The sequence below is a fragment of the Ictidomys tridecemlineatus genome, chromosome 12, assembly GCF_052094955.1.
Source record: "Ictidomys tridecemlineatus isolate mIctTri1 chromosome 12, mIctTri1.hap1, whole genome shotgun sequence".
Taxonomy (NCBI): domain Eukaryota; kingdom Metazoa; phylum Chordata; class Mammalia; order Rodentia; family Sciuridae; genus Ictidomys; species Ictidomys tridecemlineatus.
The window spans coordinates 31,583,516-31,611,149 of NC_135488.1; the positions used below are offsets into that span (position 1 = coordinate 31,583,516).

At 39.0% G+C, this 27,634-nt stretch overlaps 1 protein-coding gene and 1 non-coding gene across 6 annotated transcripts in view; one reads left to right on the plus strand and one right to left on the minus strand.

Annotated features, from left to right (window-relative positions):
- Window positions 1–27,634, plus strand: part of Anapc1 (anaphase promoting complex subunit 1) — an 80,155-nt gene that overhangs the window by 45,233 nt on the left and 7,288 nt on the right. For 4 of the 5 annotated variants that reach the window (XM_078028306.1, XM_078028305.1, XM_078028309.1 and 1 more), the window contains 19 exons: window positions 2,242–2,468; window positions 4,978–5,096; window positions 6,122–6,393; window positions 7,909–8,143; window positions 10,326–10,417; window positions 11,753–11,887; window positions 12,268–12,350; window positions 13,339–13,417; window positions 14,290–14,364; window positions 17,498–17,574; window positions 18,276–18,366; window positions 18,490–18,543; window positions 19,491–19,684; window positions 20,794–20,880; window positions 22,730–22,847; window positions 23,929–24,006; window positions 24,346–24,413; window positions 25,411–25,549; window positions 27,237–27,323. In XM_078028306.1, coding sequence (XP_077884432.1) covers window positions 2,242–2,468; window positions 4,978–5,096; window positions 6,122–6,393; window positions 7,909–8,143; window positions 10,326–10,417; window positions 11,753–11,887; window positions 12,268–12,350; window positions 13,339–13,417; window positions 14,290–14,364; window positions 17,498–17,574; window positions 18,276–18,366; window positions 18,490–18,543; window positions 19,491–19,684; window positions 20,794–20,880; window positions 22,730–22,847; window positions 23,929–24,006; window positions 24,346–24,413; window positions 25,411–25,549; window positions 27,237–27,323 — 2,310 coding nt within the window. The remainder of the gene's footprint in view (window positions 1–2,241; window positions 2,469–4,977; window positions 5,097–6,121; window positions 6,394–7,908; window positions 8,144–10,325; window positions 10,418–11,752; window positions 11,888–12,267; window positions 12,351–13,338; window positions 13,418–14,289; window positions 14,365–17,497; window positions 17,575–18,275; window positions 18,367–18,489; window positions 18,544–19,490; window positions 19,685–20,793; window positions 20,881–22,729; window positions 22,848–23,928; window positions 24,007–24,345; window positions 24,414–25,410; window positions 25,550–27,236; window positions 27,324–27,634) is intronic. The other variant, XM_078028307.1, reaches the window with a different exon arrangement.
- Window positions 2,626–2,698, minus strand: Trnav-cac (transfer RNA valine (anticodon CAC)). Its single transcript has one exon. It is a non-coding gene; the product is annotated as a tRNA-Val (tRNA).

Below are 27,634 nucleotides of genomic sequence, written 5' to 3' on the forward strand. Positions count from 1 at the left end.
GCTGGGGATGTGGCTCAAGCGGTAGCGCGCTCGCCTGGCATGCGTGTGCGGCCCGGGTTCGATCCTCAGCACCACATACCAACAAAGATGTTGTGTCCGCCGAGAACTAAAAAATAAATATTAAAAATTCTTTCTCTCTCTCTCCTCTCTCTCTCTCTCTTTAAAAAAAAAAAAAAAAAAAAAAGAAATTAGTCCATTAGGTCTTGGGCCCTTAATGAGTCTTCAGCGCCTGCGTGAAAACTTACTCCCAGCCCCAGAGTTGCCTCAGTCCCGTGCCAGAATGTTTCCTTGGGGATCCCATCTTCAGCAGGGTGCAATACATCTCTTTAAATGTGTACCAAAATATCTGCTCTTAACAAGAAACAAATTTTATTAACAATATGTTCTTTCCCTGACCAAAAATCGTCTTCAGTATTTTTTTGTTATAAGAGGGAGTATTTCATCACCATTAACAATTACTTAAATGTCATCATATGAAATCTTACCCAAATTCAATTTGTTCAGTTATTCCAAGGTACATTTTGTAACATGAGCTATCTGGGCTTGTATTTTCTGGGTAACTCTCACTCCTGACGTACTGTCATGTGTCACCCAACAATGAATGTGTTCTGAGAGATGTGTCACTAGGCAGTTCTGTTGTAAAACACCTTGGTACTCATGGCCAGTGCCAGTGTTCTTTTAAGGGATCACTGTCTGTTTGTGATCTGTTGTGAAGGAGCTGTGCTTATGCAGGGCTTGACTATGGCTTCCTTGAAAATTAAATCCCCCTAGAGCAACCACGGTGAATTGGTATGAACTAACAGTGATAATCTGCTCATATTGGTTATTTTTTTTCATGCTAACGTTGTTGCTTCCACATTAAGTGTAGCAAAAGTTTAATAACATTTTCAAGTGAGATTTAATTTTTTGCTAAAGGCTTATAAAACTCTTCTTGGAAGCAAGTGGAAGAATCCCATGTGAATGCGTCTTGGTTGTAGTCAGACTGAGTTACATGAACCGGAGTGCCCTTAAAGCCCCCAGCAAGATTCTGAGGACAGGGTGGCAGTCAGTCCCTTTCTTCTTCTTTTTTTTTTTTTTTTAAGTTGTAGATGAACATCATTTGTTCGTTCGTTCCTTCCTTCCTTCCTATGCTGAGAATTGAACCTAGTGCCTCACACATGCTAGGAAGCACTTTGCCACTGAGCCACAACCACAGCCCTCTTTTTAGGAAATTTTTATTTATTTATTTTATGTGTTTATTTTTTAGCTTTTTTTAGGTGGACACTATATCTTTATTTTGGTTTTTTTTGATGTGGTGCTGAGAATCAAACCCACTGCCTTACGCATGCTAGGTGAGTGTGCTTGAGCCACATCCCCAGCCTCTATTTTTTAATTTTTTAAAAAAATATTTATTTCTTAATTGGACACAATATCTTTCATTTATTTATTTTTATGTGGTGCATGTACTAGGTGAGCACTCTGCCGCTGAGCCACAACCCCAACCCCGAAATTTTATTTTTTAACCTCTTAAAAAAGTCTTTCATTTATACTTAAGAGGAAAAAAGTGAAAACTGACCATTCTATAAAGGCACTGATCAGCAGACAGAATTTAAGGTAGTAGGCGTGCAGTGAGCAAAAGTGGGCTCAGAGTCCACTGGGAATAGTTTCCTTTTTAAAATGGTTAGGGTATAGATTTTTACAGTTTATTTAGAATTTTTCTGACTAACTTAAATTTTAAAAATTTCCCTCAGTTCAATAAAGAATGTTACCAAGTAGAGAATCGTGAATGCAAAGCCAGCCTCAACAAAAGTGAGGTGCTAAGCAGTTCAGTGAGACCCTGTCTCTAAATAAAATACAAAAAAGGTCTGGGGATGTGGTTCAGTAGTTAAGTGCCCCTGAGTTCAATCCCTGGTAAACACCCCCATGCCTCCATCCCCGCCAAAAGAAAAAAAAAAAAAGAATGTTTCCAAGTAGGCACTATAGTGCTTTTAAAAAAGATCTGAAGGAGCTGGGCATGCTGGTGGCTGGTATGGTTCCACTAACTTGGGAAGCTGAGGCAGGAGGATCACTTGAGCCTAGGAGTTCAGGCCAACCTGGGCAACATGATGTGTAGCCAGGGTCCCAGTGTACCCTGAGAACCCACAGTCCTGCTTTGGAAAACTTGTTTACAAACTGTGCTGGTGTAGTCATGGTGTATTAGCCGTGTGTCCTCACGTTCAGTAATTACCTGTTACTCTTTGTTAAATTATTATTATAATGAAGTCTGTCACCCAGGTGCTCTCATCAGATGTTCCTTCAGGAACAGAAGCTGAGGAGGAGGATGATGGCATGAATGACATGAACCACGAGGTCATGTCTTTGGTGTGGAGTGAGGACTTGCGGGTGCAGGATGTGCGCAGGCTGCTGCAGAGCGCGCACCCCGTTCGTGTCAACGTGGTGCAGTACCCGGAGCTCAGCGACCACGAGTTCATTGAAGAGAAGGAAAACAGGTAATGGAGCACATCCATTGTCTCTGGCCAAGTGTTTTGTTAGATCTGAGACTCTGTTTTCTCTTCACATTTTTAGCATTTGAGGCTCTAAACAGATTTTAAAAGTCATAATGAAGTTAAAACCTAACCACATTTTTTTTTCTCTTTTTTTCTTTAGTGGCACTGCTGGGGATTGAACCCAGGGCCTTGTGCATGTGAGGCAAGCACTCTACCAACTGAGCTACATCTCCAGCTCTCTTAATCACGAATTTTAATTTTTCATCCAGCCTCAGTAAAGCATACATGTTTTCAGAATACCTGTGGCAGTTGAGGGCATAGTTAGATCCTCCTCCTCTCGAAGTACAGCAGTGTACTGTTTAGAAAACGTGAATCTAAAACTATTTTGCTGGTAGTCACCTTCAGAATTGTAAACAGCAAAACACTGCACTCATTCTTCTGTGTCTTAATCAGGAATAGATTTTGAGTGTTTTTCTTTTAAACTTAAATGATTTTTTTTAAAGTGTGACAGGTAATACTCTACAACCATTTGGTTGGATACACTATAACATGCTATAGCCCTTTATAAATTGTTAGACTCAGTAATAACCGGTGTCATGCCTGTGACCTTCCAGAGCCATTGCCCTTGGATACTTGAACTTAATTTTTAAGTCTTTATTCTTTTTTATGCCTGTCTCTCCTGTCTGTCATTCCTCTGCCACTGTTTTCTAGTTTTTACTTTTTCTAAAGGCTCTGCTTTAGGGGGAGGAGGCCACCTGTACGTAGCACAGGCTACAGAGGCTCTGAGCCATAATTTCCATATGCAGCTAGGCACTAGTCACCTATAATGAGCAGCCTGAGGGTTGGACAAGTTGAGTGTGGTGCCTAGGAGTAAGGAGCGTGGGCTCCAGAGCCAGGGGGGCCACTCTCTGCTGGGTGACTTTGGATGAATTACTGAAGCAAAGCTACCTCTGTTGCTCCCCGTGTGCACATGTCTCCCCTCTGCACCTAGTGTGATATATATATATATATATATATATATATATATATATATATATATATATATCTTTAAAAATTTTTTTAGTTATAGATGGACACAGTATCTTTACTTTGTTTATTTATTTTTATGTGGTGCTGAGGATTGAACCCTGAGATTCACATGGGAGAGGCAGGTGCTCTGCCACGGAGTCACAGCCCCGAACGTAGTCGGTATTTGTATAGTACCTGGAGTCCTGCCTCACACACAGCGAAGCTCCGTACTGCGGGCCAGTGTCACTATCAGTGCATTGCTTCTTAGATGCTCATTTTTTTTTTTTTAAAAAAAAAATTGTTACTATCTCTGAAATGAGAATGCATCTTTTAGTCAATAGATGTCAGTTCACTTGGTAGCATTTTTCTTCCTTGGTACTTTGTGAGCTCATGAAGCATTTAATTAGTGGCATCTTATATTCAAGAGATACAGTATTCTTGTTATTGCTGTTATAATTTTGGGACTTTTGCAAGGCTGAATTGGATTATGTATAAGATTTCCACTAAGGGGCTAGGTTGTGGCTCAGTGGTGGAGCGCTTGCCTAGCAAGTGTGAGGCACTGGGTTCAATTTTCAACACCACATAAAAATAAATAAATAAAAATATTGTGTCTATCTACAGTTAGAAAATTTTAAAAAGTAAAAAATTTCCTCTAAAAAATTCTATGGGAAGCAGCCTCTTGGCCTTTCCTCTCCATTGAACTAAAAAAGGAATTATATATGCGTATAATTACGAGGGGAGAGTGCTTATGGATAGCTTCATCTGCAGAGAGAATGTGCGCCCATTGGTTAGCTTCTGAAGGGATATTTCTGTGTTTTTAAATATAACTTTGAAAAGCATTTCTTAGTTACAAGTGCTACTTTCAAAATTTTGGTAATATTTTGTCTTATTTTAAGGGCTTATATGGAAAGGAATTCAACATAGAAACAAGTCAGAGTGCTGTGTTAATTTTGTAGGAGAGCCCACAGCAACTGTCTGACCCTGGGGCATGCCTGCTGAGTGGTGGTCTAGTGCCATCCTGCCTAGCCCACGGGAGTGAAACCTTGGGTCTGTGTCCCTAGGAGGCTTGGAATTCATTCACCTTTCTCTGTTTGTGTGTGTGTAAACCATGTGATGGATTGCTGGCCAAAGAAAGGGGGAAGGAACCTGCAGGTACTGAGGGCAGCCAGAAAGCCACACAGTGACAAAACCTAGAAAGTACCTTATTTATCAGTCAGAGTAGAACTTGACATTTCTTTTTTCTAAACACTCAGGGAGTATTGGCTTGGTTTGTAGGCAGCTGGGTTTCATTCAAAGCAAATATGAAACAAAAGAAAGGAAATGTATCTCCCCCTTAGAGTCCTTATTGGGAGCAGGAGTATTAGAATGAGATATTCCTGTTTGGGTTCTGGGTTTGCCTTGTGGTGACTTTATCTTACATATTGCCTTCTGTGGAAGTGCCTGCCTACTGGTGACATACTTGGCTTTTAAGTTTTTCATCTCTTGGTTTTTACTTTAATCATAGATTGCTCCAGTTGTGTCAGCGAACAATGGCCCTTCCGGTCGGGCGAGGAATGTTTACCTTGTTTTCATATCATCCTGTTCCAACAGAACCATTGCCTATTCCCAAGTTGAACCTGACTGGTATGTTATATTCAAAGGGGAAACACAAATGTGCTTCACTTTGTACTCCATGCTGTGTGTTTGTGTGTGTGTGCATACATGTATACACTACAAATAACACACTATTTAAAATTTATTTTGCATGCATTTTTAGAAATGTTTTAAAACCATGTTTTCAAAGTGCTAATGAACCTGACAATTGCAATAATTAGAATATATATCTTAAATATCCATCAATAACTTGAGCTAATATAGAACATTCAAAACATAAAAAGAATTCAGTATTTGTACATGATATAGACCAAAAACAAAGGAATCAATAAACAAATTCAGACTAAACATGGAGATTCCCAAATGTTTAATTTGTATTGCTTTTAAATATATTGAACATAAAATTATATTTAGTGAATGCTTCTTTGTAGTTGATTGGGTAACTCATATCTGTCAACAGATGCTTTTTATATAGCTTTTACAACTTGGCATTTTTTAACAATAGCATATGATTAGATATCTGTCTACACACAGAGAGGGATTGGCACATACAAGAGCAAGCAGATTTATAAAGTTCATCTCTTCTTAAAATCTAATTTTTCCTTAATGTCCAAAGAAAAATGTGGGATGAAATGTTTGAAATTAACCTCAGTATCATCGGTCACCTTTTGAGATTTGTTATTCATGTAGTTAAACTGTGATGTGAATCTTTAGTGAATCTTTATTTTAATTTCCAGTTAAGCTTCCTATAATTTGAAAGATTTCAAAGCAGTGCATATCCTAATCAGATCCATGTAAAGTTAAATCAGTACCATTATTATCAACCCCTTGCATTGTAGCCAGACAGTCAATGAGCAGTTATTATTTTTTCCACCTGGCACAAAGTTTGACTCTCAGTTTAAGTGCCCATACAGCCTGATATCCTTCCAGGTGTTATGGGGCTAATGTAAGGTTTCAAAAGCAATGAAAGCAATCTTATTTTCAAAGATCTAAATTTAATAAGTTTGTTTTGGAATTTTTATTCTTTCAATGTAAACTCCCCTTTGGCTGGACAGGGAGAGCTCCCCCTCGAAACACAACAGTGGACCTCAACAGTGGGAACATTGATGTGCCCCCCAACATGACAAGCTGGGCCAGCTTCCACAACGGTGTCGCTGCTGGCCTGAAGATAGCTCCAGCCTCCCAGATTGACTCCGCATGGATTGTTTACAACAAGCCCAAGCATGCTGAGTTAGCCAATGAGTATGCTGGATTCCTCATGGCACTGGGTCTGAATGGGCATCTTACCAAGCTGGCCACTCTCAACATCCATGACTACTTGACAAAGGTGAGACTCGAGCTCCAGGTCTTGTGCTGCACCTTGTCTGCCTGCTGCGTCAGCCCCTCCTTGCTCTGCTGGCCTTTCCTTCCTGTCCCCCCGAGTCTCTTCATCTCCTATAGGCAGGATCATCTTTCTAAAGTGTGATGGCCAGTGTGGGCCACTCCCCTGCCAGAACCATCCAGCCATCTTCCACTGCCCTTGATGTGCTGCCGGGAGCCTGTTTGATGCTCCCTGCTTCTCCAGTCACATTCACATCATCTTCCATTGCTCCTCCTCAACTTGAGTGCCCCCTTCCTGCCTCTTTTTTGGGTAATTTGTGCTCATCCTTCAAGTCCTGTTTATGTCAGTTTCTGGTGATGGCGTTGTGGTGGGTACTGGGATTGAACTCAGGGGCACTTGGCCATTGAGCCACATCTCCAGCCCTATTTTGTATTTTATTTAAAGACAGGGTTGCTTAGTGCCTCACATTTGCTGGGGCTGGCTTTGAACTCTGATTGTCCTATCTCAGCCTCCCCAGCTGCTGGGACTATAGGGGTGCGCCACCAAAGCTAGCCAGCTGTGTCATCTTTAGAGATTACTTTCCTGATAATCCTCTAGCTCCTCTAATCTTAAATGGGTTCCATTGTAAATACTCTTTTATGATACTTGGTATTTCTTAATTTTTTTATACTAATTAAAATATTTATTTTTAAATTGTACACAATACTTTTATTTTGTTTGTTTTTATGTGGTGCTGAGGATCGAACCCAGGACCTCACATGTGCTAGGTGAGCGCTCTACCGCTGAGCCACAACCCCAGCCCACTAATTTTTTTCTTATTCTCCTGTTTTCTCTCTCCTTCTCTTCCCTACCTTTCGGTTTTTGTGGTGCTAAGGATCACACCCAGAGCCTGTGCATGTTAGTGCTCTACCACTGAACTACACCCCAACCCTTTTATTACTTTTTTTTGGTACCAGAGATTGAACCCAGGGGCACTTTACCACTGAGTCTCATCCCCAGCCCATTTTATATTTATTTTTTCTTTTGAGACAGGGTCTTGCTAATTTGCTTAGGGCATTGTTAAGTTGCTGAGGCTGGCCTAGAACTTGCAGTCCTTCTGCCTTAGACTCCTGCTGGGATTATAGGCCTATGCCACCATGCCCAGCTTTTTCTTTTTTTTTTTTTTTAAGTCGTAGATTGACACAATACCTATTTCATTTACCTGTTTTTATGTGGTGCTGAGGATAGAACCCAGTGCCCCACACATGCCAGGCAAGTGCTCTTGAGTCACAACTGCAGCCACAACTGAGCCCTGTAATTATTTTTTAATAATGGACTAATTTGTGTATTTTTAGTTTAACACTTTTTTCCTTATTGTACACTAGCTATAAGAGAGCAAAGTCCATGTTTACCACTATATTCTTGGTGTCTATCATTGCCTGTCTCATGAAAGTTTTTACTGGAAGTGGCAGGTAGTATTTCATTAAAAAATACATATTTGTTTGGGTAGTGAGGCTTAAGTTTACTCTCCTTCCATCTTAGGGCCATGAAATGACGAGCATTGGACTGCTACTTGGTGTTTCTGCAGCAAAACTGGGCACCATGGATATGTCAATCACTCGGCTTCTTAGCATTCACATTCCTGCTCTCTTACCGCCAACATCCACAGAGCTTGATGTTCCTCACAATGTCCAGGTGGCTGCAGTGGTGGGCATTGGCCTCGTATATCAAGGGACAGCTCATAGACACACTGCTGAGGTCCTCTTGGCTGAAATAGGTATGGGGTTAATAGTGTTGAAAGACATTATTGTCATAGGTAAATGTGTCCCACTCCATATGATCCCAGGTTAAGTCATAGTAAAATTACAAAAATTAAGGAAAAACAGTAGTAGCTTTTATGAGCACAGAGTAACTAACAAGCTACAAGTAATGGTTTCTAAGGCTTGTGTTACTGTGCAGATAATTAGATAGGTACTTATTTGGCAGCCCTGTAACAGAATTCCAAAATGAGGTACCTCTGGTCTTAATCACATGTGAGCATGTGATTTTATCCACTGTGTCTTTTCCAGGCAATGTCTGGCAGTGGCCCACTTAAAACTCAAGAGTTGATTGTTTGGGCCCCTGGTGTCACTTTGTTTCTTCTGCTGGGCAGTAGCACTTGCAGCGGAGTGGAAGATGGAACCTGCACATGTCAATATGCTTTAAATCATCTCTTCTGATGAAGCCCAGAGCGGTGTAACTGCTGTATAAGTACTTGTTACACATGTTACTCAGGGAATGATGACCGGAAAAGGATGGGCATGATCAGTAAGAGGGAACCAAAGAATGCAAGCACGCTTCAGTAGTGTGTCCATGGTGCCTGCTGGGGTTCCAGACCAAAGCCGGCCTCCATGTCCACTGGAGGCTGTTTCAGAGGATAAACATGGTAGGGCAGTGCAGATTGGGGCTGATAATGGGGTCTACTGTAATGATGAAAGAAATTATTCACAAAACTGGGATGTTCCTGTTACCAAAATATAACTTAAGTTGTTGATGTGAAAAATGCTTACTCAGGAGTTATCCAACACTGGTATTCATCTTCACGGTAACTCAACATACTGTAGCTGTCTCATAGTGATAACTGATGCTGTCATTGCATGGTCTCACCGCCGAGCATACCTCTCTTACATTGTATGAGAAGATTTGATTTTTTTTTTTAAAGAGAAAGAGAATTTTTTTTTTTTTTAAAGAGAGAGTGAGAGAGGAGAGAGAGAGAGAATTTTTTTAAAAATATTTATTTCTTAGTTCTCGGCGGACACAACATCTTTGTTGGTATGTGGTGCTGAAGATCGAACCCGGGCCGCAGGCATGCAAGAGGAGCGCACTACCGCCTGAGCCACATTCCCAGCCCCGAGAGAGAGAATTTTAATATTTTTTTTTTAGTTATCAGCGGACACTTAGTATTTAGTTATCAGCGGACACTTTGTATGTGGTGCTGAGGATCGAACCCGGGCCGCACGCATGCCAGGCAAGCGCGCTACCGCCTGAGCCACATCCTCAGCCCCAAGAAGATTTGATTTTGATGTGCTCTTTTATACATTGCCATCAGAATTGCTTTTTGAAAATAGATCAATCATAAAGTTTTTTTAAAAAAAAATTTTATTAGTTATTGATGGGCCTTTATTTATATGTGGTACTGAGAATCAAATCCAGTGCCTCATACATGCTAGGCAAGTGTACTACCATTGAGCTACAATCCCAGCCCCATCATAAATGGTTTTTAAAATTAATTTATATTGTATAACATCTCCTTGAGTCGATGTCTTGTAAAATGCCTGATCATTTCTGTCTTCAGGACTTTTTAGGTTGTTTGATTCTTTGCTACTTACGTGTAGGTACCTTTATATAATTTTTTTTAAGAGAGAGAGAGAATTTTTTAATATTTTTTTTTTGTTAGTTTTCGGTGGACACAACATCTTTATTTTTTTATTTTTATGTGGTGCTGAGGATCGAACCCAGCGCCCTGCGCATGCCAGGTGAGCGCACTACCGCTTGAGCTACATCCCCAGCCCAATAATTTTTTTTTCTTTTTAATTGCATTTTCCCCCCAGGGGATGAAATCCTAGGCATGTGAACTCTTTTTGGAGGGAGTGCTCTTTATACATAATACATTTTGTTTTCTTAAAGGGTAGAGTTAGAATTATGGAGTGCATTTTTAAAGTGTGAATTTTATATCCAACCTAACTTTTAGGATCAATACATAGAAATTTTACCATAGTAGGGATCAGTCTTATGTAGATTTAAAATAAGTGAGAATGTATCCAGAGAAAGTGTAGACGCTGTTTGTGATGCTGTCACAACTTTCTCAAGGAGTCATACTGAGCCCGTTTCTCTTAGGCAACTTGAAAGTCAACTCTACAAAATTTGTGTGAGTTGGAGTCTTAGGAGGCTGGCTTGAACTGGTTGCTCTCTTCCTGCAGGACGGCCCCCTGGTCCCGAGATGGAGTACTGCACTGACCGAGAGTCATACTCTCTAGCTGCTGGCCTGGCCCTGGGCATGGTTTGCTTGGGGGTAAGCTGCACGTTCCCATGCTCCACTTGGGACATCTGCATGTCTAGAGGAATGACCTTGACTTTTAACTTGGATGCCACTCTGCCCTCCTGTGATTTAACCTGATTTCTCAGCCCTTCCTTCTGGAAATTTTTCAAAGTTTTGCAGATAGAGAGAAATTGTAATGAAGAGTGGGACCTGAATGTGTCTTCCCCCTGGCTTAGATAATAGGTATTCATGAGAGAACTAAGGGAAAGAAGTTTCTTGAAAAAAGTTCAAGACGTAAGGTGAAGAAGTGACAGCCCACTCTGATAGAAAACAAAATATATGATAGGAATCCTCAGAGTCGGCTGAAGTGCTAGCTAGAAATAAACCCTGACCCTCTCTTGCCATTGTGATGTTTACTTTTTATCCCAGAATGCTGCCACAATAGCATTTGCTTTGTGACACTTTCAATGTCTGGTTGGCCCATCTTTAATTTCATATAAGGGATGTGTACCAAATGACGGCAGACATTTCCTCAAGTGATTGTTCCACTTGGAATGTAGTTCCCCTGAAGAACCACTAGTTCAGTGTATGGTCACACTATATGGCATAAAGAAAGTTTTTTCTTATATGCAGTCAAAAAATTCACCATGTGTTTGACCATCTGTTGGAGTTTTGACTTAGCATTTGAGCTGAAGAGGCAGGGTACAGTGGCAAAGCATCATATTGGGTATGGGGCCTGAATTCAGATCCTGACACTATAGTGAGTTAGGTCAGTTGACTCCATTGTTTTCTATGGACAGTTACCTCTGTGGACTGTCGAGCAGAACTGCCTTGTTGTACATCTAAACCTGCATGTATAGCTAGGTGACCTTGGGCTTAATCCCTCTTTACCTCACTTTCCTCTTCCTTAAAATGGAACTCTTAGTAGTAGCTCTTGGCTAGGGTGTTTGAGTTAAGTGAGTTAATTCATGTTAAACATGCACAGAAAGGAACCTGGCAACCAGCAAGTAGCAATAAGTTACTGATAACCGTTGCTGGAAAATTTTACAGGCACAGTGATTCACACTCCAGGTTTCAGTTACACAGCTTATCTTTTCCTTTACTGTAAGGTCACTGACTGTTTTGAAGCTTTTATGTATTTTTACAAAATCAAAGTAGTTAAACTTGAACACATATATTTTATAGTTTTTATGAGAATAGTTTCAATATTATCTCATAAGGAATGTTTATTTTAATTGGAAAGAAAGCAAATCAAAATACACTGATTTGAAGTTAGTTCAGTGTTTCACCTGTTGTGGGTACGGGTTATGGATGTTATGGATTTTCTTCTGTAAGATTTCTCTTCATGCCTCTTGTTTTGTTTTCTAGCATGGCAGCAATCTGATAGGCATGTCTGATCTCAATGTGCCTGAGCAGCTGTATCAGTACATGGTTGGAGGTCATAGGCGCTTTCAAGCAGGAGTGCACAGGGAGAAACATAAATCTCCAAGCTACCAGATTAAAGTAAGTCCAAATAAACTAACAGAACCTAAGAAGTTAATTTGATAACAGTTGTTCTCATACCAACAGTTGTAGATATGCTACTTTGAGGTGTTGACTAGCATTCAGAAACATAGTTCAAAATCTTTTTTTTTTTTTTTTTAAAGAGAGAGGAGAGGGGGGCGGAGAGAGAGAGAGAGAGAGAGAGAGAGAGAGAGAGAGAGAGAGAGGGAGAATTTATTTATTTATTTTAGTTTTTTTTGGTGGACACAACATCTCTGTTTGTATGTGGTGCTGAGGATTGAACCCAGGCCGCACGCATGCCAGGCGAGCGCGCTACCGCTTGAGCCACATCCCCAGCCCATAGTTCAAAGTCTTAACGTCAGTGACTTCTCTTTCAACAGGAAGGAGATACCATAAATGTGGATGTGACCTGTCCAGGTGCTACTCTAGCTTTGGCTATGATCTACTTAAAAACCAATAACAGGTATTTGTGTCCTTGCTCAATCTTGCCATGACAGCCTATCTTCCTTTCTGACCTCAGTAATAAATTATCTTACATATTAATTTTCTTTCTGCTAAAGGAACCTGATTTTCCTTCTCTTAAATTCTATAGGTTAGATTACTGTAAGTAATCAGAATTGGCAGTGTAAATTGCTGTTGTACTGAATTGTCTAGGGAATAATCACGAGAACAAAAAACTGTAAATGCTCAATGAAGATATAGGTTTTTTACTCCTGAATATTTTCAGTTGGATGCAGAACCCAAGGAAATAGAGGGCTGAATGTAACTGCCAATTTCTATTCTTTTCTGTTTCGTAGTTAATGTCACTGACAAACAGTGTCAAAGGTTCTTTTCGAACATCATTGTGAGGATTGGTTAAGCCAGAAATACTTAGTATTATTTTTTCCTGGTTAACCATTTTTAAAAATGATCTCCTTAGCTCTGAAGCTTTGCTGACTGCCAGACAGCCTGCCTTTCAGTCCCTGCTAGTTGCTGACACTTAAAAGTAGACCTTTGACATTTATTTTAACATTTGCATAGGAGAGTAATATAGTTGGGTAGGAGACACCTTATATGATGGTGTAAGTCTTTTCATTTAAAAAAAATAGAATAAGATGCATGAAAGTTTTCAGTGTTCAAAATTCCTCTCTTTAGAAGAGTAAGAGTGTGGAGAACTGACAGAGTGGTCAAAATTCTTGTTCATGTTCTGTTCAGGTGAATGTGTGTATCAGTGCCTTCTTGACCCTGGGAATACTTCAGTGAACAAAACAAAACTAAAAACCTCTGCCCTTGTGGAGCTTAGGTTGTTGGAAGGTGCAACACATACATAATAAATATTTGGTTAGAGAGTGGAAAGTATTATGGAAAAAAGATCACTGGAAGAGTGGGAAATAGCATTTTGAAGTTTCTTAGGATGCTTGATTCCTTTGCTCTCTATCTGACCATAACCCCACTGGGACCTCCACCAACAGATCCATCGCAGACTGGCTCCGAGCTCCTGATACTATGTATTTGCTCGACTTTGTGAAACCAGAATTTCTCTTACTTAGGGTATGTGCATTTTCATTTTTCATTTCTGTTGACATGAGGGGAGTTTACTTAGGCTTTTCAAATTTAGCTTTCAGATATAAATGCATTGACAAGAGAGCCTTTTACTTTTAATTCATCATGTATATCTGATTGGCAATGTTCTTTTGAAATATCCCAAATATAGCTTCAGGAATTGTAGGAAAGGCAACCACATTGATAATGCTTGATGTGACATTTCTCTTATTAATAGTAATAGAATTATTATTATTCAAAACTTCCTTAAAAAGCAGCAAGTAAGGGCTGGGGTTATGGCTCAGCAGTAGAGTGCTTGCTTGTCTCGCACATGCGAGACCCTGGGTTTGATCCTCAGCACCACATAAAAATAAATAAGTGAAATAAAGGTATTGTGTCCATCTACAACTAAAAAATAAATATTAAAAAAAGCAGCAAGTAACTAGAACTTTTTTAGCTTTTGTATTTTATATATTTTTTTGAATTATTAAGAATGTAACAATATTGTTAAGGGTGTATGACAGTAAAAATTTTACAGTTGCCTAAAATTTTTGTCTTTTTTTTTTTAATGTTAAACTTACTCTGTGAAATCTTTTGAATTACGGTGTGTAGGCAGAGCTGTGATTCCTCTCTTGTGAGATTTTTCTTTTATACAACAATTTAAAAATCTTTTCTAACTCCTCTAAATATTGATGATGACTGGTACAATTTTAATTTTTCTTTAAGAGCTAAATATTTTAATGAGTAGCCTAACTTAATACTCTATGCTTATTTTTCAAAGTTGCCATCAACTAGAAATGATTCTTAAATATTATTACTGTTAAAAAAAATCTATAAACTTTGCCTGCTCTAATTAATTTTATCTGTTATGCATTTGTAAGACCCTTGCTCGATGCCTGATTTTGTGGGATGATATTTTACCAAATTCCAAGTGGGTCGACAGCAATGTTCCTCAAGTAAGTACTTCAATAAATAGTAAACCTTTAATAGCATAAAATTGGTATTTTCCAAAATCCTGTAGAATAATTTTTCTTGTGAAGGCAATATTGATTACTGGGATATCCAGTTAAGACAGAAGAACTTGCATTGTGAAAGTGTTTACTGACCACAGACCTTAGTTCCCTTTTGACCCTAGATACCTAAAAATTATGGTTTTTTAAAAAAATCAAAATACTAGAAAAGAATTTTGAAATTTCAGTTCTAATCATACATTTATCTAAGATGATATTTTAATTGGTAAAAATTTTGGATCATTTATAGTTGTTTGAATTATTTCATAGCATGTTTATTAAATAAGCCAAGTATATTAGTTAAAAATAAAGAGGCCCCTTTGTAAAAACTTGGAATCAAATATTATAACTGTTTCCTTTAGTTCGCTATTCATTTCTTGTGGTTTCTCACTTCATTTGTATTTTAAAACAAATCTAATTATTCTAGATTGTCTGTTTCCCTCAATATTTTCATAAGAAAAATCTCAGAATAAAGAAATGTTGAAAAAACTTCATATGAACATCCATATTTGTCAGTAGATTAAACAATTAATAATTTATTCCGTTATCTAATCTGTCACTTTTGTATGAATTTCAAAGTTGCAGTAATGAACTTTTCTGAATAATTGAGTATGCATATCCTACAATATGTGTGCGCGCACGCGTATTGTAGGATATGCATACTCAATTATTCACACACACACACTCTCTCTCTCTCTCTCTCTCTCTCTCTCTCTCTCTCTCGCTCTCGCTCTCGCTCTCGCTCTCTCTCGTTAGTTAAAGGAGTCAGTATTTTTGTTTCTTACAAGACACAGTTTATATACCCTACAGAGCACAAATCTTAGTGTGCTCCCTGGTAAGATTTGACAAATGCATATGCCTGAGGACGCAAGCCTGTGTCCCTTGTTCCCCTTCCCTGAGCCTGTCACATAGCCCCATTCTCAACCAGCATTCTGCTTTTTTCTCTAAAATATATTATTTTTACTGATGTAGAAGTTTACATTAGTGAAGTATAGTGTACATCCTTTTTGTCTAAAGACTTGCTTCACTCAGCATGTTTTTGAGACACTGTTGAGTATGTTAATAGTGCTTCTTTTTTTATTAAGCTGCGATCCATGGATGCCTCTATCCATTTCTTTCTCCATTTTCTTTTGTGGGACACTTGGACAGGTTCCAGGTTTTGGCTCTCGTGCCTCAGGCTTTCATGAACATTCATGACAACTAGGACCCAGCCCCCAGAGCTCAGTATATCACTGTTGCTGGGAAGCCCAGGCTGATCCAGAGTCATCCAGCTAGGAGGGGCTGGATAAGACTACAGCCTGGCTGTTGGGACTCTGGAGCTTCAGATTTTTGCACTGGACCCTGTACAGGACTTGAGTATGGTGGTCTTGTCTTGTTTCATGTGCACCTCTAGCTCCACAGCTCTTAAGTGATCACACGTCTCCTTGTGACCACTCAAATCTGTTATGATTTTTTGGTTTTTAACTTTAGGGAACCATAGAATGGTGACAAAGGACAGATTTAGGACTCTTCCCTACCCCCCAGTTATTTCCAACTCTGTTCTTTAATGATATGTAAGTGTGATGTTGTCACCAAGGGTGGTACAGATTAATAGAAGTAATGATTATAGCTAACACTTACAAAGGACTTACTATGTGCCAGGTGTTAATTTTAAGAGCTTTCCATGGATTAAGTAGTCTGATTCTCATAGAAAGGTGGGACCAACTATTATGTTTATTTGTAGATGAGTCACAGAGCCATGAATAAACTTGCCTGTGGCCTCAGAGCTTGTAGGTGCCTCTGCCGGAATTCAGAGTCAGGCCTTCAAGCTCCTCAGTACATGTTATGTTTGAAGATTTAGAGTATATTTTGAAGACTCAGAGTAGCTTAGAAGTGCCTGCTGTCCAAGTAGAGCTTTCCTGTTACCATGTGATGATGAGGGCAGACACTTCAGTATGAATGAATCTTGAGATGAGGTTATTCATGTGTGTACAAGTAACTCACTTCAGAGTAGTGTAGTTCCTTAGAATGTCACTCAATTTCTGAGTAAATAACATTCAAAATTTAAAATAAAGTCTATAAAGGAAAGGAGGAAGAGACAAGAAGTTACCAGCTTTTATTATACAGCTAACATAATTGCTTGTCTCATTGGGATTATGTAGGAGAAAGGGTATATCAGATTTTCAGTTTATTTATTTGATAGATGCTAGGACAGTTAATTTGTATTATACATTACTTATGACAAAGTTTCCAAATTTAGATCCTCTGAACAAGGCAATTCGATTTCACTCAGAGAGATACTATTTTCTCTTACAATCTGTCAAGACAGATTATCATTTTGATGATATTCAGTCCATAGATGACTATTGTTAGTGACTTGTGAATATTTATTGCATTCCTGATTGCTGTTCTCCTGAACAGTCTTCAGAACAGGATTAAAAGAATAAATCTTCAGTTTCACTTATGTTCTGTGTACTTTCATGCATTTAGAGAACATGTAGCCTTTTCTATTTGTATTTTTTCAGAGTAAAAGATGAAATCTGTTCTTGGCTGTTAAAGGTAGATATTCTGTGTCCTGTTATTGATAAATTATTCACTCCCTCTACTGAAAGGAAAGGAGTGTCTGCCTGAGCATGTTGACAGTGTGGTTTAGCCCTGATAATGAGCCCAGCGAGTCACCTCCCCTCTGGGCAGGTAGGCTTGGTACCACAAGCATCCCATGAAGGAGTGTGTCTGGTTGGATTTCTCTCCAGTGGCTTTTTTCTTCTCCCCATCTCCCCTCATCCCTGCTCTAGTTCTATAGCCATCATCTTTGTGTTTTAGTTGACTGTGTGAAATGTTGTTATTACTATATTAATTCTGAATATACTTAAGTCTTCTTGCTTATATTTGTTCAGTCTTATTCAATTCTTATTCCATTTTAGATTTGATATATGATTGTGTTTAATGTGAATAAAATATGGACCTTTGAATGCAATGGTTTGGTGAAGCTTGTTTTATGTAAATACAGCCACCAAGAACAGTATAGTGTTCTTCAAATTATTAAATATTTGTAACTAGGACAATGCCGTTCAAGTACTCTTGCTTTCTGTCTTGACAGATTATAAGAGAAAATAGTATCTCTCTGAGTGAAATTGAATTGCCTTGTTCAGAGGATCTAAATTTGGAAACTTTGTCGTAAGTAATGTATAATACAAATTAACTGTCCTAGCATTTATCAAATAAATAAACTGAAATGTCCTAATAGTAATACTGTTGTCTCTGAGAGCTTTTGCTTATCAGATGTTCACAAAGTTATTTTTTTTTTTAACTCTCTGAATATAGAAGCTCTTTTTGGGAGGGTGGGTGCGTGGATGGGTACCGAGTGTTGAGCCCAGGGACCCTTCACCACTGAGTTACATCCCCAGTCTTTTTTAGGTTTTTAAATTTTGAGACAGGGTGTTAAGTTGCTGAGGCTGGCTTTGAACTCATGGTCTTCCTGCCTCAGCCTCCCAGACTGCTAGGATTAGTCGTGTGCCACCATGTCCTACTCTGAATGCAGAGCTCTTATCTATCCCTCAGGAAACAAGATTGGAGATTTAACTTGTACCTGCTCTTCTTTCATTTTTTCCATTTAAATTGGCAACAGTTCTTTAAAATTCTGTTTCTGCGGCATATGAAACAGTAAACAAGAGGGAGACACTTTATCAGTAAGGTTCATGTGGTGCTTCTGGGAACAGCTGCACAGAACCTGCTGACTGGTTCAGGCACACTTGAGCATTCCCAGAAGGATGTGAGCTAAGTTAGACAACAGAATGTTTGTGACTTTTATCCCAAGATAATAGGTAATAATGCTTTTAAAGGAGAATGACAGTTAAATTTCTCATTATTGTTTTCAGGCAGGCACATGTCTACATAATTGCAGGAGCCTGTTTGTCTTTGGGTTTTCGATTTGCTGGATCAGAAAACTTATCAGCATTTAACTGTTTGGTAAGAAGTAGCTTGGTGTCCTCTGTTCTGTTCTCTATTTCTCTCTCTCTCTCTTTTTTTTTTTTTAAATCAAAGTCTTAAGTTGCTTCTTTTAACGTTGAATTTTTCTTTTGTTTTCTCCAGCATAAATTTGCAAAAGATTTTATGACTTATTTGTCTGCACCTAATGCTTCCGTAGTAAGTCTTTTTATGATTTTTCTTGGGACTAAAATAAAACTCAAAGAAAATTCACTGATAATCCAAGTACTTAAGTGTTGTCAAATGTCTCTGCTGTTTGAATTAGAAATGGGGAATTTCAGGCTGTGGTGTATCGTTTTAGTTTTGTTCTGGGATATTAATGAGGTGAAAATATGATCACCCTTGAAGGATGCACCAGCATCTAGATTTTGTGATGAGAGAATAGATAGGAAAGACCCTGGCACTTGGGGATGATCATTCCTCACATTTTCAGTACTAAATGTTGGGAATGACTTTTTAAAAAGATCAGCACTTGGTGAAGATTCAGTTGCTCTGGTGTAATTGCTGCTCTACTGACAAGAAGGTTGCTAGATTTTATTTCTTGGGAATACCACCCAGACCTATGCAGTGGCTAAATTCACTGGTTGTCAGCCCTGTGAGCTGGGAAGTTTGGGTAAAGGGCGTAGAGAAACTCAGCAGTGGAAGAGTTTGATGTGCTCAGAGATACTGCAGAGCAAATTCTATAGGGCAGTTATTAATTTTTTTTTGATGCTAACTTTTGCCTTTTTCATTTAATTTATCATTTTAAAGGAATATTTATACTTTACAGAAACAGCAAAAAATGTTTAAGTACCTAGTTAAAAAAGCCTTATTTTTAAAAACATGTATATATACATATAGGAAAAAGTATAGAAAAAAATGAATCTAAAATGTCAGAGCTAATTCTAATTGGGTCATGGGATTCCAAGTGATTATTATTTCCTACTTGGCACTTCAGTTTTTTGAATGTTCTATATTGAACTTAAATTCTTAATCAGTGGAAATACTTGTTCTTACAAATTTCTTTAAAGTTACAAACACTGATAGCCTTCCAGTGACGGTGTGTTTAGTGTTGGTGATAGGAAATGTAATGCAGGTGTAGCAATGTCACCATCTCTTGTCATCAGACAGGCCCTTACAACCTAGAGACCTGCCTGAGTGTGGTGCTGCTGTCCCTCTCCATGGTGATGGCTGGCTCAGGGAACCTCAAGGTTCTGCAGCTTTGTCGCTTCTTGCACATGAAGACAGGAGGTGAAATGAACTATGGCTTTCACTTAGCCCACCACATGGCCCTTGGGCTTCTGTTTTTGGGAGGAGGAAGGTAAATGAACATGTACTTTTTCCTCAATAAAAAGATCTCATGAGTGAGGTCTATAAAGCTGACCTGAATTTTCTTTTTCAAAAGTATAATTTTCTGTTCTTGGCTCTTTGCTTTTTCATATATAAATGTTGGAATTTGTCATGTTCCAGTCTAGATGATCTGACAAAATATTGATTGATATTCACGAATCATGTGCATCCCTCTTAGGGCAATTGGACTGTGCCAGTCTTAAGTCTCCAGTCTGTGAATGTGTGCATGCCTTCATCTGGTAGCTCTAGCTCGTGTGACTGGCCAGCTGCTGCAGTTCCTAAAGGACATGGGCTTTCCCCTTTAGAGACCGAGCCCACCATTGACTCACCTTTCTGGGAGTACAAACAATAAAGATTACCAGAAAATTATGTAATTGTCTTCTTTTAACTGTTTAGAATTAAGAACACTTAAAGAGATGTTGCAATAAAAACTCATCTCAGTACATGATTCATGAAAAAAACTTTTTCCTTTCGAAGTAAGCCTCTGCTTTATCTTATGCCCTTACTATCTTCTGCCATTGTTCCACATGACCTGACTGCTGGCTCAGTTTCTGTATTGAGTAGATCTTCCCACTCTGCTTCTGCTTTTTTAGTGACTTTGGTTTCAAATGATTACTTGTACTCTTTAACAACATTTATCATTCTAAAGGAATATTTATGCTTTACAGAAACAGAAGAAAAATGTTTAAGTACCTAGTAAAAAGCCCTTTATTTTAAAAAGCCAGGAACTGGAAGAAGAAGGTAGCATGCTTTACACATGACTTTGAATATTTATAACTTTAGGATTGCTTCCTGGTCCTCACTGCTAAACTATTGTAGGTTAAAACCTTGCTTATTAATTCTGAGGTTGGATCGAACAAATGTGGGATGTTGTTTTTACTTGAAGTACTTACTACATGATATTGAAATGATTTGAGGACTGACTGAAAAGTGAGCTGTTTGTACATTGACACACCTATATTTATCAAGGCTCCTTACCTGTGTGCTTTGTCATAATACCCTGGTTTCCTCATTCTCAACAGTGCCTTTGAAATATGTGCATGAAAATTATTAACTGCCCCTATGGAATTCGCTCTGCAGGTACTCTCTGAGCACATCAAACTCTTCCATTGCTGCACTCCTCTGTGCCCTCTACCCGCACTTCCCAGCTCACAGCACTGACAACCGGTGAGTCTAGGGATTCTGTCTTCCAGGTGATGTTCCTTTGGTTCTATGAGGGGTTAATTTGGTTGTATTTGGTTTCATGAAACTTGTTCCATTGTTTGCATTGTTCTGTTCTTACACTTTGCCAATTTTCTCCATGGCAAAATCTTTAAAGAAGTTTTTCTTTAGAGTGTCAGACCAGAAGTTCTCCAGGAGTTGGACATTGAATGGCTGGCCAGTCTGCATCCTTCTGAAACCTGTAAAACTGCTTGGAACCTATAAATAGGCTAAGCAAAGTAAAATTTTGTAGAGAGGAACTCATCAAGTAAAGGATAGTAGTCAAGAGATGTGCAAGAAAATACCTTTTTTGCTGTAATAATTTAATTCTAAGAAGCAGTCAAATGATAACAAAAGTTTTTGCATTTTATAACCCAAACACTTTATTTTCCCCAGAAATTTCCAATTAGCAGATGTCTTGTGTATGGGGAAAGGAGGAAAACGGCTTCTTAAAAGTGATATCTCAGATAACCACTCTGCTTAACCCCCTGTTCTGCCTAGAGAAGGGACAAGAGACTCATCCTGTGGTAGAGAGGTGTCAGGAGCAGTCCTCTGGTGGTAGAGGGAGAGGGGGCAGGGGCACTCACTGTAGTCACCTAAAGCATCATTTTAAACTAGAGCATATCCCATAACCAACAATAGAAGAAAGAGGGCTGTTTTAGGAAAGTGTCCTGACCTGAGATCCCAAGTCTGTTGATAGGCCAAGCATAAGTATGAAGTTCATATAACTCTGAGATCTTGTGTCTGCCATTTAGGAAAGATTTTTTTTTTTTTTTTTTGGAATTGCTGAAGTCTGTCTACGGCCATACCACCCTGAATGCGCCTGATCTCATCTGAATTGCTGAAGTCTTATTGGGTAGTGTACGATAGTTGGGTTAGCTATTTTAAAAGAAGGAATTTAGTGATAAGCATCAAGAATCTTCATGTAGTTTATAAACATTTTTACCTTTATTGGTTTATTTTTAGTGGACTTACAGAGTGGGTAGATCTGGGTAGGAAGAGGGAAGCTATTTATAATTTTTAAAATCTTGAAGTTTCATTTTCTTCTGTGGGATCTATAAACATAAAAGCTGAGTATTTATATTAAAAATGTAAATTTTAAAGTTGAAAAAATTTTTTTTAAAAAACTCAAAAAGTACACTCTCTCCCCAACACACACACACACACACACACACACACACACACACACACACACACTATGCCATTATCTGACCTACCAATTTTTGTTGTACTGTGTATTTCAAGGGTGTGTATATGTACAAGAGCTTTGCACTCTGAGAAAACGAGCCTTCTTCCTTACCAACACTTAAAAGGAGAAGGAGAAAAGAACTGGAAGTAAATCCCTGAGAAGGCAATGGAGGTACCTGTCAAGCAGAGAGAGCTATTTGGGAGGGACAGATTTTTTTCAGTGGTCAAGTATTTTATCAGTATTTTTTTTTATTTAAAAAAATTTTTTTTAGTTGTAGTTGGACACAATACCTTTATTTTATTTATTTTTATGTGGTGCTGAGGATGGAACCCAGTGTCTTGCACATGCTAGGCGAGCGCTTTTCCGCTGAGCCACAACCCCAGCCCCTATTTTATCAGTATTCGTTAATGAATGCTTTCCTGCAAAATGTTGTAATTGTAACTCAGGTAAAGAAATCTTGGGTCATGGATCATGTAATGCTTTTTAAAAGAGACCTTCTCCATTACTTTTTTACTAAACTTGTCATCTTCCGTCAAGATTGCTTTTCCTTTGAAGGTCTGCTGCAGCTCTGTCCTTGGTAGCCCACGGACCCCACCATCTTGGGCATCCCTTTTGTTTTCTGTGTAGGTATCATCTCCAGGCTCTGCGGCACCTCTATGTGCTGGCTGCAGAGCCCAGGCTTCTGGTGCCGGTGGATGTGGACACGAACACGCCCTGCTACGCCCTCTTAGAGGTCACTTACAAGGTAATTTTTGTGATCCATCTGGGCAGGTCAGAATGGTTCAAAAGTGTTATTTAGTAAAATGTGATAGTAGGGAGTTGAACTCTCATAAAAATTGCACCTTGCCTGGTGCAGTGATGCACGCCTCAAATCCCAGCTACTTGGAGGCTGAGGCAGAAGAATCACAAATTTGAGGCCAGATGTGGGAACTTAGCAAAAACCTATCTCAAAAAGTGCTGGGGGTGTAGCTCAGTGGTGGAGCACAAAGACTCAGTCCTTTGTTAACACTCTCACCCCCAATTTAAGCTTCTCAAGTTCTTGTGCAACCCGCCAGCACATGGACGCTCATTTACAGTCCCTGAGTTACTTTTCCAGGCACCATCAGCTATCTTTTGTCCTTGAAACTTATAGTTTAAAAATGTTGCCGGTAACTGTACATGGCTTATAGTGGTGTCTGAAAGACTACTTGGGTAGTGTCTGATTGGGTTAGAATTATTCTTAGGTTTATTGTCTGAGCACTTAAAAACCCAAAATTGTATATTTGATGAGTGATCTTTTATTTTGATGCATGAATAGGTTGCAAGTCACATATCCTTCCTTCAGCAAATTGTTCAGTTCCTTCTGTGTGTCAACACCGAGCTAGGTGGCATTGGCATATTCCCTGAGGAGCTTCTGTGCCTTGATGAGCCAGACAAGGGTGTACTGAGAATAGGGTGTGACCATGGGAGGATTTGCAGAGTACAGAGGTGAAGTGTCCTTGTCCTGCTCTGATGGTTGGGGCAGTTGTCATAGTGGACATGTGCCAGGAGAATGGGGCTTTTTTTCAGCACAGGGGACAACATGTGCATAAACCCAGAGGCCTTGCCAGTGTGGCCCCTCATGCTGCTGGCTGTGAAGGGCAGAGCTTGATATCATGGGAAGTGACACATGCCCTGTAGAGGAACTGAGACTCATTCCCTAAGACTTGAGTACCAGAGAGGATTTTAGGCCATTTGGTGGTCTCTGAACAGTCTGCAGGGAAGGGGAGGTGTGGACTGTAGACGATTCCTCTGGAGTTTCTGCTGACCACTGGGTAAACTGTGGCTGTACTTTTATCTTTGTAAAGGGCACTCAGTGGTATGAACAAACCAAAGAAGAACTGATGGCTCCGACCCTTCTTCCAGAACTCCACCTATTAAAGCAGGTCAGTTGGGTGTGACTTAGGGACGTCTGTCCAAGGGTTCAATTCAAGAGGGGTGTCACATTAACAGTGACTACACACAAGCCTCTGCCCTCCTTGTGTTTGGTTAGAGGCAGAGGCTTATGTGTAGCGGGGGGAGAGTCATGAGGAACAGAGGTCTTGTCTCGGAGAGCTTTCCCAGTAGGCTCGGTGCCCTCAAGAAGGGACCCACTTGCCATGTCAGGTTGACCTCAGTGTCTCCTCCTACTGAGTTAGGATGTCCTCTGAAAAGCATGGATTTCAGTTGATAACACGAGCACTTTTTCAGTTTTTGACTGACTGTGTTTACATTTATCTTGACAGATTAAAGTTAAAGGCCCAAGATACTGGGAACTGCTCATAGATTTAAGCAAGGGAACACAGCACTTGAAGTAAGTATATTGAATTTTGAATTTCTCAAAATATACCTTTTAGAAAATGAACAGAAATGTAGGGAGGTATAAATTATAGATCATTGTCTGAGTATGATCACCCTTTGATTTCTTCCAAGATAGTGTGTAGGGTAGGTATCGAATAAAGTGGTCTTAATCTTTGATAATAGAGTTTGCATTAGGAAGTGAAGACTTTAATTCAGAATAAAGCCCTAAATATTTATATTTATTCATTGAGAAACTTGAACTGACTTTGAGACAGCAAATGGATTGTTTCTTGGTACATTAGTGAAAGATTTAGTTTAGGGAAGTAAGGCTGATACATATGTCCACGGAGGGGACTTCGTCATGACAACTGATGGTCCCACATGTCTTTCCTGTTGTGCCTCTTTACTATTCTCTTGTTAGAATATTCTCATAATTTAAAATTATAGTAGATTGTTTTGAGGTGGAAATAGTCATATGCAAGGAATTGCTCAGACTGTTAATAATTTAAAACTTAGGTTGTGTATAAGTCTTTTAAATATCCAGAAAGTTAAGTCATGTAACATTCTTTTTTTCAGTTTTGTCCCATTTTTATTTTCCCACTCTATACAGGTAACTGGCTTTTGTGTTGCTATGATTTTAGATTTGTAGTATTATTTCCTCTCTGCTGCAGAGCAATGAATAAATGCACGTGTATTCCATACATAGTGATAAGGGACATGGGAAACACCAGGAAGTGTTAGTTAAAATACCACCATTGAAGCTCCTCTTGCAACAGATGATGAAGATGCCTTCTCCTTTGACAGGTTCTGTGACTAGGCAGGAAGGGAGGTGGGACTCTATTTCAGGCCTTCTATTGAGGGCTATTTTAAGTTAGAGACAGTAAATCACCATTGGATTTGGTGGGGGATGGTAGACTTCCTCTCCTGTAAATGTGACGTTGGAAAACACTGTTTTTCTAGCCATGAACTGCCAATAGTGCCTTATAGTAAGTTCAGCCTTTTTCTTTTAGGTCTATTCTTTCCAAGGATGGGGTCTTATATGTTAAGCTCCGTGCAGGTCAGCTCTCCTACAAAGAAGATCCGATGGGGTGGCAAAGTTTGTTGGCCCAGACTGTTGCCAACAGGAATTCTGAAGCACGTGCTTTCAAGGTAGAACCGATTGGTAAAAGCAATTGGTAAAAAGACAGGAGGAAATAGTTCCAAGTCCCACTAGCTTCTTGTTGCTGCAGATTGTGATGTCTGATTAATGTTGGGTTCCTTTGCTGTTTTACCTGATGGCCTTAATAAAATAGGGTCAGTCAGTACTCTAAGTAAGACTTGCATTGTGTGGCAAGGACAGTCACAATATATCTTAGTACTGTAATTTAGTTCGATAATTTTATTTATTAAAAAACCCACAAGTCAGTGAATATTTACTTAATTCATAGCAAAAATAAGAGATTTTTGTAAGCTAGCAATTATTATTTTCCATTTTTAAACCATCATTTGTTTCTTAGATCTTGGTGAGGATCACATGATGACAGATATAATAGGCTTCTTTTATTAGTTTATGTTACTATTTCCCTGCTACTTAACTGCCAGTACAGTTTAAAATGAAGTTTAAATGAAGTTTAAAATGAAGAAATGGTTTAAATAAAAGAATGAATGCATACTTTCATCCTTGTGACAGTTTTAGTGTGTATCTGTTCTACATTCTGAACTTTAGGTTTCCTACACTAGAAATTTGTTCATAATCACTAAAATCTCAGAATTTAAACCCAGTTTTTAGAAATTCCAGGAGCAAGTATGTTCTTGCTCATGATGCATAGTCCAATATAGCCAGGACCCTAATTATGTATAAGCAAGAACTTGTCAGGTCAACCAGCTACATGGCAGCCAGAGGATTGAATGAGCATTCTTTCTTCTTCCAAGTAAGGAGAAAGTAGTTTATTTTAATTCCATTCACATTTCATGTTAGGTTAATTATTTTTGATAGAGCTTTTATAATAGTTACCAGGATTTAAAACTGTAAATAGTTCCCAGGGTTGACATCAGCAAATTTTGTCTGGCAATATTTAATAGGTTGTCTGTGAGGCAATCTTACAAAGTTTAAGTTAGGCTCTCTATCTCAGAGACTAATCCAATTTGTAAAGAATTGTAAATTTGAAGTTAAGATTTGAATTTCAATGGAAAAAGAATATAAAAGTTAAAGATGAGTTAGGGGTCTACCTCAGTGGTGGAGCCCTTGTCCAGCATGCACAGGGTCTGGGATTGATCCCCAGCACTGGGAAAAAATAAAGCAAAACCGCAAAGAGATATCTCAACTTCTTGCCTGATGGGAGTTCAGAAATAAAATATGGACCTTGGTGGAAAATAGCTATACTTTCATATTCCACATTCAATCTCAGACCTTAGATTCCCCATTTCCCTTCTCCCTGCCACGCAGCCACCCTTCTGCTTTCATCTTTGATATTTGTTATTCCAAGTACCTCAGATAAGTGGAATCCTGTGGTCTTGTCCTTTTGTGACTGGCTTATTTCATCGTTCCTCCTCCTCATTTTCCAGTGTCAAATAGGCTTGTACATTAGATAAAGGACAGGGAAGCCTTTTTCAGGGGAGTTGTACAAAATAGAAGACCTGCCTATTATTGGCCTTTTGATAAACCAGTGGGCCGAAGGCTTTGTGTGCCTTCTTAATGGAACAGGTTGAGGAAGTTCTAGCAAAGTTGGCACCATCTTGCTTCTGTGTGGACACTGTGAGGCAGGAGAGCAGAGTTCTTGTAACTCCACATTATGATTTGAGCAGAAAGGAAAATGATCTTTTATTATCTCACTTATGTTGATGTTTGTCTCTTTAGCCAGAAACAATTTCAGCATTCACTTCTGATGCAGCCCTTCTGTCATTTGCTGAATATTTCTGCAAACCAACTGTGAACATGGGCCAGGTAAGTACTGTGTGGTTGCTGAGCTCTGGAACTAGAATCCGTTGTTACTTCTAGCTGGGACCACAGAAAGCATCTCTAAGAGCCATATTTGTCTTTGAGATCCATGACTTGCCTCAGATGGTTTTTGACAAGCGTAGAATTCCCTACTTTAATTAAATTCAGGAGAAATAATTATAAATTTCCTACCTTAATAAGAAAAACCAATTAACATTCCTCAGACACAGTTTTGATGAGTGGTAATTTTGGATATTCTTTTCTGAACTCATTTGTTTCCAGTGTTTACCAGCTTTTTTGTTTTTATATAATTTCAT